General features: G+C 40.5%; 1 protein-coding gene across 2 annotated transcripts in view; it reads right to left on the reverse strand.

The window, feature by feature from the left end:
* pik3r2 (phosphoinositide-3-kinase, regulatory subunit 2 (beta)) overlaps positions 1-15144 on the reverse strand; it is a 32584-nt gene that overhangs the window by 11504 nt on the left and 5936 nt on the right. The window contains exons 1-2 of one of the 2 annotated variants that reach the window (XM_035670236.1): positions 11357-11490; positions 8728-9621 (exon numbers count right to left, since the gene is read on the reverse strand). In XM_035670236.1, the coding sequence (XP_035526129.1) occupies positions 8728-9046 (319 nt within the window). In that variant the 5' untranslated portion in view covers positions 9047-9621; positions 11357-11490. Of the gene's footprint in view, positions 1-8727; positions 9622-11356; positions 11491-15144 lie in introns of those variants that run through there. The other variant, XM_035670235.1, reaches the window with a different exon arrangement.

Below are 15144 nucleotides of genomic sequence, written 5' to 3' on the forward strand. Positions count from 1 at the left end.
GCAAGTGTTAAGGCTTCTCAGACACCAAAACACAAAAAACTATGAAAAGCTATCACAGTGACAATAATTTTGTCCTCTATACCATATGTATAATAACTCATGTTACAGCGTAATCTACCACGAATGTGAGCTTGCACATTATTGATTGACGCAAAACTTAACTGAAGCTTTTTGCCGGGCAGCCCTGTATTTTGTTTTGCTGTAGCCTTCTGTGTCTGCAACCCTGTGTTGTCTCATTGAAATGAATGAGGGGGCTGTGTTTTCTATGCAGTGTGTCAGTCTCAACGCTGCTCTATAATAACGTCATGCAACATCCCTCTTTATTCCTTAAAGCCAGAGTCATAATTACATAATAACACTGTCTCAGTTCATTCTTCATATTCTTAATTCTATGCCTTCATTTAAGGCACGTCAGAATAAGTGAGCACTGTGTAAGTAAGACTGGGTTGTCATAAATACAGATGCAGCAAAATGCAAATGCTTTAGAAAGCAGATCGTATTAATTATTCAGTACAAGAGAGCAAACGCCTATCCCCATGGAACTCATATACAGTTGTGTTTAGGCAGGTCGCAGGCAATAAAACAGGGAAATCAAATGAAACAGGGAAATAAGTACAAATATAGGCTATAAAACCACAAAAAGAATGTACTCTAATAGTTTGGGGAGTAGGAAGGAAAAATGGATTGCCTTATTTTCCCCAAGAGGAAGGAACTTTCTCACTCCTACCTGCAAACAAACATAAACACTTTATTTCTCCGTGTATTCCTCTTCGCTCAAAAAGAAAAGAAAGAAAAGAGTCTTTACTTTTTCCTGCAAAAGCAGCTGTAGCCCTGCCATCTTGTCAAGGCTTTGGAAAGGTATGGAAAAAGAGAAAAAGGCAGAGAGAGACAAAGTAACAGCAACTCGTTACTCAATTAGAACCACTTCCTTGGCAGACTGCACTCTGGGAGACAGGCATATGACTTGACATGCCCTGAGACATAGCCAATGGGAGAGATAAAGGGGGAAAAAAGCATGACAGCGCTTTAAGTCCTGGTGCATTTGAGGCCTTATAAGTCTAGTTCATGCATGCATTCATTGTAAGAGATTTTTATAGACAAGATCTCATGACTGTGTTTGCAGTTTTTTTTTTTTTTACAGAAGCTTTGATGAAATCAGCACAGCAAGTAAATCGTGATCAATCTATGTTATCAACATTGTGTGTTAGTGGAAATAACTATAAAGTCATGTGTGCTATCTACACTTGAAGCTGGAACTGTGAAGGTCGGATGAATGTTGCAAATCCTGTCTTTGTGTGTTTGCACTGACTTGCTTGCTCGGTTTGAGGCCAGCAGCAGACAAGCAAAAGTAGCCTGGATGAAGCAAAGCTATGTGAAGCAAAATATTTGCTTGGTATCTTCTGCATCAGTATGCTTATGTAATACGTAGCTGGCTCTGCTGCATTCTCCCTCTCAGAGCTCTGTGTCAGAAACTGAAGCTTCTCCAAGTGCAGAGATACAGCGCAAATTCATTCACAGGATTTCACTGCTCAAATTTAACCTCTGGAATTTTCTCACTTTAAGCCGAATACTTTGAATTTGTGCAGATTTTTTTGTGAATGTCTTATTGAACACTACTGAAACAATGAATTAAATATGAAGTTCAACTACCAATACTGGTACAACAAATTATAATTTGTTTTGTGGTAAAACATTTGGATTTCACTCTTTTTATTTCTCCATTTCCCCATTATGGGACAAATAAAGGAATATCTTATCTCATCTTATATTTGACAAAACCCTTTCTTCTTCACATTTTAGGCTATTGATAAAAAACAGCTTGAAGTTTTTTTTTTAGTGTACCATAACCAAATTGATCATGATAAAGGGTAGTTTTGGCAATAATGAATAAAATAAGAATATGCGTAACAATAAGTTGAGTTTTTACATACCTCAGAGAATCTAATTAAAGTTTTTGTGGTGGGCATGGTTGAGAAATCCATTTATGCTTTACTAAAATAAAAACGTATAGTCGCTTCACCTTCCCCTTCCAAGCACAAAGGAGAAACTACGGTGTCCACGAGACATTAAAAAAAAGTGAATGCCCCTATCTAGAGCCAGTGTTTGCTTTGGGCTACTGTAGAAACACGGCAGATCAACACTGCAGACTCCATGCAAGGCAACCCGCAGTGTATGTAGATATAAAAGCTTCATTCTATGGTAACAAAAACACAACCATTCTTATTTTCAGATTGTACACAAATGAAAACATACCTTTGAATATTATATGCCATTTCTGCCAATAGATCGTTCTAAATGTTACAGGACCTTTCATTTTGACTGCATTTTGAGATTTTCAACACTTTTCTGTTTAGTGTACTTTAATACCCCACAGAGGGGTACAATTCTTGGTTTCTATTAGCTGTACTAACACAAGTCTTTTCCAAGGTTTCACTGTCCTCCAAATGCACTAATTTAAGACTAAATTAAAAATACCTTTATCAACAAATGAGGATAAAATGTACCAAAACATTTTTAAACCACACCGGTTACTCTAAGCACAGGTTTCTTATGTACAGTGGTGACAAGGCCAGTTGGTGTCTGGCTCACAGATGGTGTGTAACAGTGTGTATGCTGCTGGTCAGGTTTCACTGCTACATGTCCTCACTGCATCACAACCATGTGGACAGGCAATGCATCATGACTGCACACACCATCCATTCTTCTGTCACAACATGCTTCAGCTACATGTGTGAGCCCCCGCAACCATGTCAAACACGGGGTCCTTGCTGCAGCGGCCATGAGTTCCACTCCAACCTGTGGCCCTTTGCTGCGCGTTATCGCCTTTCTCTCTCCCCCCTCTCCTGTCACTCCACAGCTGTGATCTCTGCACAACACCGCATCTGGTTTTACAAGCCTACAGGCGCTACTGAGAAGAAATATTAATGCAGAGATGTGCTTTAAAATAATTCTAATAATAATAATATGTAATAACCTGCTGATTGAGACATGTTTCAAAAACGTGACTTAAGATTTATTTATTTTTTAATGGTCAAATAGAACAAATGCAGTCCAATATCATGTCAGGCACAATCAAAAAGTAAATAAATTTGACCACTATGTGCACTTACACCAGACTCATAATATGATGGAGAACAAACTTTTGTTGTAGACTTAGACTTAGACTTCTAAGTTAATTATAAAATAAAATGTTTGTGCTGGTGCAGCTGACTACAGTGTGTCTCAGTTGATTGTTTCATTGGCCCATGTGTACAGTTTTTAGATTTTTTCTAAGTATATTGTATTTGATAATGTGTATTACCATCTCATTTTGCTTGCTTTTTGACCCCATGTAAGCCAGTAGTGGGCATTTAATCAATGAGCTGTGGTAGTTGTTTTGTATATGTAGCGCTGTCTACTACTACTTGTCTTTCCATGTACCTGAATGGAAAATGGTATGTTATGAGACTAACACATTGTGTTGTATTTGTTGGCCTATTTTCAATGTTTTGTGTAGCTCCTGACTGTATAAAGGAGAATTGTCATCTATAACTGTGTGCACGGCGGCACATCTTTGTGTCCAACTGGACTCAGTGTTATATGACTCTGCAGTCTCAGTAATGGGGTCAGTGTGCTTCAAACAAAGTGCATGTCAGATTGTTGAACGGCGTTTGAAAGTCCCTCCCCCACACCCATGTTGAACTTAAGGCAGCTGCGGCAAACATTTTTTGTAACTTTCCAAAACCGGCAAGCCAACGTTCACGCACACTTCATGCAGCGATTGGCCAGCTGTGCAGACGTCAGAAAGTCTCTCGAGCTCCCCTTATTTACTTTTGTCACTTTTCATATGTACAAACAAGCGCAACACCATTAATGCCCTTGAGGAGATATGGTTCAAATGTGTGCACCGCCATACCCGTTTGAACGACTTTTGTGTCTTGCCTCTCTCTCTGAAAGGTCCTTTCACTCCACCGTTGAGTGTAGCTATAAACACTTTTGTCTTTGGATATAGTCAGTCAATACTTCGTACAAACTAGTTTGTTTCAGGCCCTGGCCTTAAAGATATAATATGTAAAATGTCTGCATTCAAATGTCTATAAACACTATACCTATGTTATATATGCTGTTGAGGTGTGTACTTACATTATCCCAAATGTTTCGAACAATAATAAAATTCATATCCCCTTTGCACATGCACAAGCATTGTGGTTTAAATTGACTTTTTATCCAGTTTTAGGCTATATTATCTAATAAAATTTTCAGATGACTCCGGGACGTTCTTTTGTTTGCCAAACAATGTTGGAGAAACACTGATTTGTACAGTGAAACTGCTTTATTCAGTGTTTTTATTGATTTTAATCACAAGGTCGATTTATTTTAATGAGGAGCAGACATCTGTGGATAATTCCTGGTAAAAACTCCTGAACAATGAACACTGAAGGAATCCTAACCGGGAGAAGACGACTGCAATGACAGCGGTGGTAGTGAAGACTCCCACTACTCCCAAGATCTGGTGTTACTTCCCAAAATCATCAAACTTCAGCTTTTGTTATTCTTTTGATGGGAGAGACCTCGTAGCAGCAGAAATTTCCGATGTTTGTTTCAATACAAAAATGTGTTTAGCTCATTAAAGCATACATGTTCATATAATGCTGTGTTCAAGATTTGGCCGTCAGAAGAAAAGAACTGACCGTGCTTTTGTAATATTACTTGGTTCATAATCGATTTAGTATTATTTTCATTATTGTTAGGAAATAAAATAGCCTTGATCGTAGTCAACTCTAAATGCTTTCATTGTATCATTCTGTAGAAACAAACAGGGATTGGCATTTCATTTCACTTCTGTCAACAGTAAGAAACTGTACAAAATGTACTGTACTCTGTTTCTGGTTTGCTAAAGCCATTAATCTTTTAGTAAGACAACTTCACGCCTAAATGAGTTCTCATTTACTGCTCTGGACATGCTCCAGAGAATAACCTTTTCTATAGCTTGGCAAACTGTAACATGCTAACTTTACTAAACTCCACGAGAATAGTACCACAGTCAGAAGAAAAACCAAATACAGCTGGTTCCTATATTTGCAGTGGGATAGGGTGGCCTTGGCTCAAAATGTAGCCTTCGTCTCCCTCCCTTTCCAGCCTCTCCATATCTTTCCCATTCACTTTCTCTAGTGTCTCAGCCCCTCTGCCACCCCCTCCATGCGTTCTTTGAAAGTGTTTTCCTGGTAAGGTGCAGGGAGCGGGGAGTGAGTGGAGGCCTCTCCTTTCTGAGAACTGGCCCTGCTAACATGGTTTATAGCTGCCCAGAGACAGTATCAGACGTGTATGTGAATCAGGGAGAGAGGCTGCAAAAAGCAGGGAGGACAAGCGAGAGGGAGAGGAGGGAGGGAGTGAGAGAGGGAGTGCGGAGGGAGGAGTTTGCAAAAATGCCAAGCCATGGTTCACTTCAGCAGGCAGTTAAAGTGAGGCCAGGGAGAGGAGAGAGAGAAAGGAGGGAAAGAAAAAAAAAAACTCTCTCTCGGTTTGTAGAATTATTTCTGCTGCAAGTTGAGAAACGTTTTGCCTCCATATCTAGAGAATGAAAATACATCTATCACAAATACACGTGCACCACAAAGCTGCATAAGTATTAATTTACCAGCCAAAACTATTTTTCAGTGTGGAAAGCATGTCTTGTTTCATGGCTGAAACACCACCAGAAGAAAACTAGAACAGGGTGATGCATACAAAACTGTTAATAAATACAAACAAAAATGATGCATCAGTAGAACAGAAGCACTTTTATCGCAGTCCATCTTGTACAAATATTCAAACTAATATGACGTCTTCAGCCAACCCAGAAACATCTTTTTACGATGTAATTACAGAAAGAAGAAGAGCTGAGCCATTTGCATCTTATGGCAAGCACAAAATCTGCATCTGCTTTTGCTTAAAAACACTGGAACATTAGGTAGCCGCGCTGTTGTCGACATTCAGCGGTAACCTGGTTTCTTAAATGCAAATGAGAGACCTGGTTTCCTAAATCTGGGTAAGGGATTAAGAAAAGCCCCGTTAACAGTAAAATTTCTGCCAAATAAACCAGATTTTTTTGGCAATGTGCACAACTTAACTGGGTTCCTAATGAGAGTTTTACATGCACGCACTTGGATGACAAAGACATCAGACTGAGAAAGTATTGCAGTCGCAGCAGTGTGAGTGAGAGAAGACAGGAAATATTAATTGTACCTATATTCAAAATAAAATGCAAATGTCAAAGTCTAAATAATTAATTTTGCACACAACAAAAAAAAAGAAGAAAAAAAACTACAGAGCAGCTCCCTGCAGTTTCAACTGCACTTTGAACTTTCTTATAAAAACAAAGTTTAGTTTAGATCAGTGAGTTTGAGCTACATTGCTTGCTAGTGTTCTTAGACGTTCAGATGTATGTTAAAGGATGGACGTTAGGGATTAAACCTGTAACTTGGTCAACCTTCCTAACCACCAGGCCGTGGTGCTGCTCCTTGATGCCAAATGTTACAATCCCTGCGAATAGTAAATGGGCCACACTAACAATAGCTCTATTCACACAACGTCCAGGGCCTCTGTGCCTTCAGGGAAATGAAGATGATGTTTGTAAAATTTGGGCTTGACCATTTCTAATGTACAATGCACTTTTGGTGCTAAGCCAAGGTATCCTTCCTTCAGCCGCTGCCGTGCCCCCTCTCTCATCCCCCTCTCTCAGGGTTTCACTTGGTTCTTCTGACCCTGTCTCTCCATATCACAGACAAAAAACGCCTGCTGCCCAACTGGTTTGTCTCACTGTCTGTCAAACCACAAGGATCCTGTTGTCCTCCTCACCTGCCTCTCCTGGGGAAAGTGAAGACCTGTGCTTAATCACACATACACCCCCTTCACTCTCACATTTCTGTTTTATTACTGGCATGGAGAAATCTCATTCGACACGAATTCTGGAGACATTTGTGCTGCAGCTATGATATTCCCTCTTTTATAGGATTTTTTTTTTAGAAAAACAAAAATGCAGAGGAATGAATTCAAACTAATGAATTTGAATGAGGCCCAATGTACTTTGTTGTACATGATGAATAGCCAATTGGCTCAACCAGAGGTAATTCAGAGTTCACAGCCTACGTGCTGAGAGTGGTACTTATCCCATCTGTCATAAAAAAGCACAGGGGAATAACTGACTATACAGCTTTTGACAGAGGAGGAATGCATGGTTTTATATGCAGAATGATATAAAAACTTTTATTTATCTATTTTGGCCCTGTGCACTTTTTTCTCTGGCATGCCATACAAGGAAGCAATAAATTAACCAGCTGAAGCCAAAAACAAGGGAATGCAAATGAGGAGAAAATGATGGAAATCTTAGGAACTTTGGTAACAAATCAAAGTTTTTACATGAAATTGGGCTTGCTAAGGTTGACCAACCCATGCCAAGTGTATGTTTGAGTTGGACACTATTGCAGCTAAAAGCAGGCTCTCACCATTATGAATAAATATCATGTGTGCCTTTATTCCCTAACCAGGAGAAGCTGATTAGAGGAACTTATCTCCAAGTAAAAATGTGACATTGTACTGCCTGCAATGATAAATAACTCTAAATTTGCACAAACACGCCTATTAAAACATTATTCTTTCTCAAAAGGTCAGTGAATAAGTTTAACAACTGAGTGTCAAATAATGCACTCAAATATCTAATATCTCCAACTTGGTCATTGTACAGTTGAAAACTTGTATCCCCTCCTGCCTGTGCGATCCTTTACCCATGGTTGAATAGGGTCAATAACAAGTCACAGCGAAGGAGAGGCAAGCATTTTTGTGCAGATAAGCCCAGATGCAGTTTGGACGGCAAAGACACATGTTAATGTTGAATGTAAAGAGGACCACACAGACGGACAGAATCAATGCCAGACCTGTACAGGAGAGTCCAGTAAGTAGATGGATTAGCTCTTTATTATTCAGCAGAGAGTTTGGTTAGCTGTGCTTCCTAAGAGGTAAGGCTTATGACGTGTTTTAAGTATAGATTAAAGGGTCAGCTCGAGGTCACTGCCAAATGTGAGAGCCCTACCAAAACTCCCAAGGTGGTTGACCAGCAACTACACCAACGAACAGCTGTGTTCAAATATGTGCATTTTTGCATTTGAGCATTTGTCGGTAGTCTCGTCCTCTACATAAAACTGTGTCAACACACAAAAAAAAACTGCCATCGCTTTGATTACGAAAAAAGAAAAAAAAAGTCTGTCCAAATAATCACACCTCCTCACAAGAATAAAGACAGATTCAGAAAAATCTACATTCATGTTAAGCGCAAAAGTAGTATAAATTACCATTCGGAATTCATTCATACTTGGGGCTTACTAACAAAATAAAATTGATAGAGATTGCACACAGAAAAAGTCATTCTGAAGTGAGTTTCTTTGAAAAATACACAATAAATGCTAAAAGAAGACTTCAACTTATTTTGATGTTATTTCTAAGACCGAGCTTTAAAATAAAATCAACAGACACCACACTGCAATAACAAAATGCTCTACTGTTCATTTACATACTGAGAAATCAACTAACTTGCTGGTCTTTCAAACAAATTGAACTCCAACGATATACATGGTCACCTTACAATTTGCACTGGTATCGTGCAATGACCTAATCATTATTCTCTATAAATGTTACAAAAATGGCCGTGCAGCTACATTGCTGAGAAGAACAGAAAAACATGTGACAGAGTATAAAATATGAAATGGCTCTTACCTTGAGACAACTCTGATTTTGGAGCAGCAGGGAGGGGTCGCTGGGACCTGGGTTGACTCGATGGGAGTGCCATCCTGACGGGGCCCACATACTCGACATACGTCCCTGGGAAGTCGCCTCTCTGTTTGGTGCGCTCGTTGTACCCGAGGAGCCAGCCGAGGCGCTCAGGCTGCTCCACACAGCCCTCCTGGTAGTTCTCCATGGACAGCAGAGAGGCCTTGCTGACGGTCAGAAGGTCTCCAGGCTGAAGATCCAGGTCCTCTTCCTGGTCCTTGGTAAATGCGTAGAGGGCGAGGTACTGAAAACCTTCCGCCGCCATTTTGTTAGGGAGGCAAAAATCAAAATGGCCACCGAACAGAGGATTAGATGGTGCAGCCTGAGTCTCACTGCAACAACAGGGTTCGGCTATACAGAAATTCCTCCTCAGAAACCACAAAGGCTGTTGAGTCACTAAACTCTGGTGTTGGTGTTGGTACGGTGGCTTAGGGGGTCGGGGAGATGAGGGGAGGAGGGGGAGTCACCCGAAGCTTAGAAGCATTTTCAAAAGTCGTAAGGTCACGTTCTGCTGCTGTTATGTCTGCGGTGGCAGCGGTTTCAGACCTGACCAGTGTTGGTGGACTGGTGCACTTTCCTCAGCTTGATACCTCGGTTGAGCCAGATGATGGAGCAGAGGGAGAGCATTGGCAACATGCTCTTTCAAGCAGCGAAAACCTGCTGGCTGGGTGCTATTGGAGCAGCCTGGTAAAAGATTTTGCCAGTCGAGGGGCCTGCGTCGTTGGCTCCCCACGGTCAAATAAGTGGTGTGATTGGAGGACGAGCAGCAGAGTGGGAAGGTCTTTAATCCTCTTCGGTTCTTTTAGGCTCCCACATGTTCTGGACAGGGATTATGACGACCTGCATGACATAAAAAAAAACAAAAAATGATGAAAGAGGAAAAAAAAGATTTGAAATTAGTCTCAAAAATAACAACAATGAAAACTACAATAATGAAAAATAAAAATCAATCGTCTACAAGTGTCGTTTCTATTTGATAAACAGCCGTAAGTAAAGCGGCACATATCTATGTGAAACGAAGCTTAAAGCGCTGCATGAAAATGGCGAACTGCGGCAGCTCCATGCATTTGTGTCTTCGGTTAGAACAGAGAGATCAGATGATGCTGCTGCGTCATGACCAACAGCAGACTGGGTCCCTGGACAGGAGCCTCCATTCCCTCCACTCTACATTCACACACCCACAGCCTTAACTGATGCATCACAGTTTCCACAGGAACAAGAAGTTTCACTGTGAAATAAACGTCCCTTCAACTCACACAACATGTGCGATCAGCAGGATCCGAAAGAAATTCATGCAAAATGGCGAAGAAAACATTTTCGCAGAAGCATGCAAAGGAAACTAAGAACTACACCACGGCTGTAGGGCAACCAGAATTTTTTGAAACACGCAGAACCCTTTGCAACAGTTCCCTCTCCATAGGAGAGAAAAAAGGCAGCTCTGTGTTGCCTCAGAAATATTTTCGGCTTCATTCTGTCAAAATAGGTAAATCACACTGTACCAAGCCTGTTCCAGAGGAGAATACCGAATGGACAGTCAACTGAGCAACCGAAGCCTGACACGATATCAAAAAATACCACTTACAAGCAAATGTTCATGCATAATATCACACTCCTTGCAGTGAATCGTATCATAGTGTCTTTATATAGCAAAAAGGTCATTGATGGACCCATAACAAATATTCTCTGAATAAGATGATTGCAAGGCCCAATAAAATGCCAAGCACGAGTAGGCAATTATTACCGTTTAACAGCAACATAACCGCTTCAAAAGGCTGGATTGTATCAGTATAAAAGGTTCTAGTAAACCAAATGAATCAAATCCATCAGACACTCAATTTGATAAAAATCGAATTCCTAATTTCCGGGGGTTGAAAACACTAGGTTATAATATCCACAGCAAAATATAGAAAAATCATGTATCTGTTTTTAGCCATTTGAGATGTGAGCGGGTCAATAAAAATAAAAATGCTCCAAAGTTCAAATTCAAAATGGTAACTATTCTGAGAGATGAGACAGAGAGCGAGGAAGAGGGAGAGATTAGGGTTTCCAGATTAAGTACGACATCTGTGGTCTGTGGACCAACCAAGGACAATGGTCCTGTTAACCTCTCTGGACGGGATGAAAGGATGTCAGCGAGGAGACGAAGCAGGTAGAGAGGGAGGGTGAAAGGGACAGGAAGGTGGATGGAAGTTTTGGTCTTGTATGCCAGGAGTAAGGAGCTATTTGGGGCAAATTCCTAAAACGTCCAAATCCAAATAACCATAGGCCTGGTTTGCAAGGCCCGATGTTGTGCAATCATTTCATAAGCGTTCCTGAATGGACAATGTTTTGAGTGATGCATTGCAGACGCTTAAATAAAACTAGGTGAGAGCATAAAAAAAAATAAACCTAAACCTCCGCTTTGCATCTTTGAATGCCAAAGTGCATGCTTTTCGAATCTTAGTCTAGATGATCTCTCTTCCCCCCACAACGTTCGGAAAGCGAACGTACATTCACTGCAAACCTTCGTGAGTAAGAATATCATCTTTTTAAAGAGTTATCGTGATAACAGGATGCAGCAGAGTGCAACACTCACCCCACTTTTGGTTCAGAGAGAAGCCGGACAGGCTCAGCCAGACTCTCGGTCCAACATCCTTCGAGTCGAGAAGCAAGAGGTGCCAGGCTAGACACGTGGCACTGGCATACCCAACCACAGCCCGCAATCCTCACACCACCATAACCCCCCCCCCAACCCTCCCCCCCTCCCCTCCCTCTCCTCTCTCCACCTGCTCTTCACCCCCCCCCCCCCCCACACCCCCCCCCCCCCCACCCCCCCCCCCCCCACACAAACAACAGAGTCTTGCCTCAACTGACACCGCCCCCCCCCCCCCCCGATCCTCAAGCCAGCCGAAAACAGTCAGTTGTTTTTTCCCAGTTCCATGTTGTTTATTTGTTTATAGTCAGAGCGCCGCTGCAGGAAAGAAAGAGCAAAACACGAGATGAAGACCAAGGGAAAGAAAAAGCAGTGCGTAGCGAGCGCTACTCATTTCAGGATCCTTTTTGTATATTGTAGGGTCCAAGAGCAAAAAAAAGTCGGTGCGAGGTGGAGAGAAGAGTCATCTTCTGTACAGTTCCTGGTCTGATGAGTGGTTGTAAGTAGGTCACAGTTTGAGGGGCAGCAGCAGCAGCGGCAAGCTCAGCTCACTGGATCATCGTTATTTTAAGACTTTTTATCCAGTCAGAGCAGAGAGCGACAGAAAAGCAGTGAAAAAACAGAGTGAGACTGAGATGACGAGCACTTTGCTATCAGCCCAGTCCAAACAGCTGAGGAGACACAGGAACAATAATTAAATAGCAATGAATTAGGCAAGCACAGTAGAAGCATGTATAAATCTAACGGTCACGATAAGCTAGTGAGAAGACTGGAAAGCATAAACAGCTGCGCTCTATGGGACATGCTGCCAAATGGCCATGCGACTCACCAGTCAACCACATCGAAGATAGCCGCGACAAATCAAGGAAAACGATAAATATATACACAACAGATTAATCTATACAGGCAGTGAATCAAAAATTCAAGGACCCAAATAGATAACAACAACTCCACTGTTTACCCTACACACATCGACTTTTTTACAATTCTCTGCAAACAATGATGGATTGCTATATCTCTGGAATGAACACCATATGATTGTAAAAAAGCAAATGAAAACTACCAACAGGGATACTTTAAGATACGGTTAATAAACATTACACTGGCACAGACATCTGAGAAGCTGCGTGAGAATTCGGAGAGGATACCTTCCCAATGGAAAAGTACATAGCTGAAGAATGCAATGAAGATCAGAAGCAAGATTGTAATGAATTAAACTTTTGTTTTATCTCTAGCAAACAAGTGGAAGCAGATAAACCCTGTGTAAGAAATGGCATGCAGATAACAGAGAGATCCCTCCCCATCCTCCGGGGGAACAATTACATTTCTAGGCGTATAATCCAACAAACACGAGAACAGCAGATTGAGAAAACAAAATGCACCAAGAATATCCACTCACAAAAGTGTACAAGCTTCAAATATCATACAAACACTAGATACTAGTATAAAAGTGATCCCCACAGAAAAACGCCTTATACACACCATCATTATGTGTCAAACACTAGGTACATGTAGCGAACAAAAAACGAAAGCGAAGTCAAATATGTCCTTCTGAATTTATATAATAGGAAATACACTATAATTATCCCACACATGACATTGTCAGATATAACTGACTTAGGGTTAACGGAAGAGCACGAGACCTAGATTGAACTACACTCATGCACAATGGCATATAATTTCTCTGCTGTCTGCAAACCACGTCAATGCTATACATAAAATAGTGTTTTATGACACCAGTGAGAAGCTCATGACCTGTTTCATATATGATATCAGTAACCCAGATAGAATGCAATAAATGCATGAAAAATGCATTGGCCAATATAAGAATATTCAGCAGAAACACAAATCAACACATACAAGTCGATACACCTCCATCACGTAGAAAATAAAGAAAGTAGCAACACGTGACAATGATTGCAAGATCACACTATATGCCGCCTGCACACATCGTAAGTCTATAATAATAATTTCATCTATATGCAGATTCAAAAACATTTAAATGGTGTTCAGACATGAACGAGTTAAGCTTGTACACTCTATACATCAATTAAATGTTCTGCTCTAAAACTGACATTAGCGGCGTCTTAATATAAAAGGATTTACATCCTTACTGAAATTAAATAAAGAGGATAAGCGCCTCTAGTTAAGATTAATTCCATACAAAAAAAGAAGTAAATAAACAGACACCGTTATTGCCAATTAAAAATACAATCGGCAGCAGATATTAGTAGAAATTTAACACGAATGCGCTCATACCGTAGACAGCAAATGTCCAAGACACATTTGACGGTCTAGCTTCTCCAATGTGATCAATTTCTTGCTGATGAACGCAAGGTCCTATTCACCACAAAATAACCATACTAATATCATCTTGGACGTTTTTGCACTCTTATCTGGCAGAACAACAATCAACAACCAACATCGCTCAGGACATCACCTATGGAGTTCATATACTATGACAAATAAACTGGCCTGTATAACATGGAACCTTAATATACGAGTCAAAAACATGTTTAGTATTGTTACAATGACTAAATATACATGATGTACAGTGTTTTCAAAAGCCTTCGGACACACAGCGTATACCACCTCTGGAAAACATTAGATCTCAAGTGACATCCACGTCTAACCAACCAATGACGACGAACAATAAACAAATTCACAGTAATTAAAATCAACCCATAGGCGACCCTGTATCACAGCGACGACAACCACAATTCTATGCAGGAACAGTTTAAATTTCTAAAAAGATAGAATATTTAATGACTGACTGTTTTGGTTATGAAAATCTACTGTATACGGATCCACACTCTGGAGGAGAAGGGGTACTCCTGCGTCCACAACCTTGTCCTCCCATAATGTACCTGTTTTGAGCCAACGAATTGCAGTTATTACCTACCACTCGACCCAATACAGTCTTGTTTAGCCGAGCATCCTTATATTCAAACTCAAATAAACAAACTAATCAGAGGCAAATGTATGTGTGCATTGTGATATAATGAACGTGAACACAGTATATACACGCAGGTGCTGGATACTAAAACAGTATAATAACCTTAACAACGCGAAGGCAAAAAACTTTTTTAATAGAAATACATTCGGAATACTCACCAATAACATCACCTAGTTCTAAGTATTTTTCTCATTTAGATAAACTAAACTCCGCCTGTAAATTTTAAACACTGCAATAATGCTCTTCCTACGGTTGGTGCACACAAAATCAAACTCTATTGACCATTTTTTATTAAATTACAGACAATCCATCTGCGAAATCACTAAAGAAGGTTGGAATCCAACAGTACTGCTGAACCAGTGATATAAACGATCCTATTTAAAAATACAGACAGAACAGGACCTTCCAAGAATCAGGGTTAACTAAGCCTATTCATTCCATGCAAAAACTCATATAAAAACAACAATAGGATACATGCCATTAATGATGAGAAGAACAAATCAGACTGATGAATGAACAGAATCCTTCGCGATTCCTTAGATTTTCATGTTCTGTAATATATAAGTGAACTATAATGCCTATCAGTAGTAACTGATGAAAACACATCAAAACTCGCTCATCTCGGCATCCAGACTGCGAATGAAACCCCCACGATCCTTTTATTTCCCAATACTTTGTCTAGCGAACCAACTGAACACTGCTAGCAGACACTGCAATACAACTATTAGCACAACCCAAAATAGGAAGCTAATTTAAATCAAGTTCTACTGGTACA

The sequence above is a fragment of the Morone saxatilis genome, unplaced genomic scaffold (assembly GCF_004916995.1).
Source record: "Morone saxatilis isolate NCDOM2014 unplaced genomic scaffold, NCSU_SB_2.0 Contig23, whole genome shotgun sequence".
NCBI classification, from domain to species: Eukaryota; Metazoa; Chordata; class Actinopteri; family Moronidae; genus Morone; species Morone saxatilis.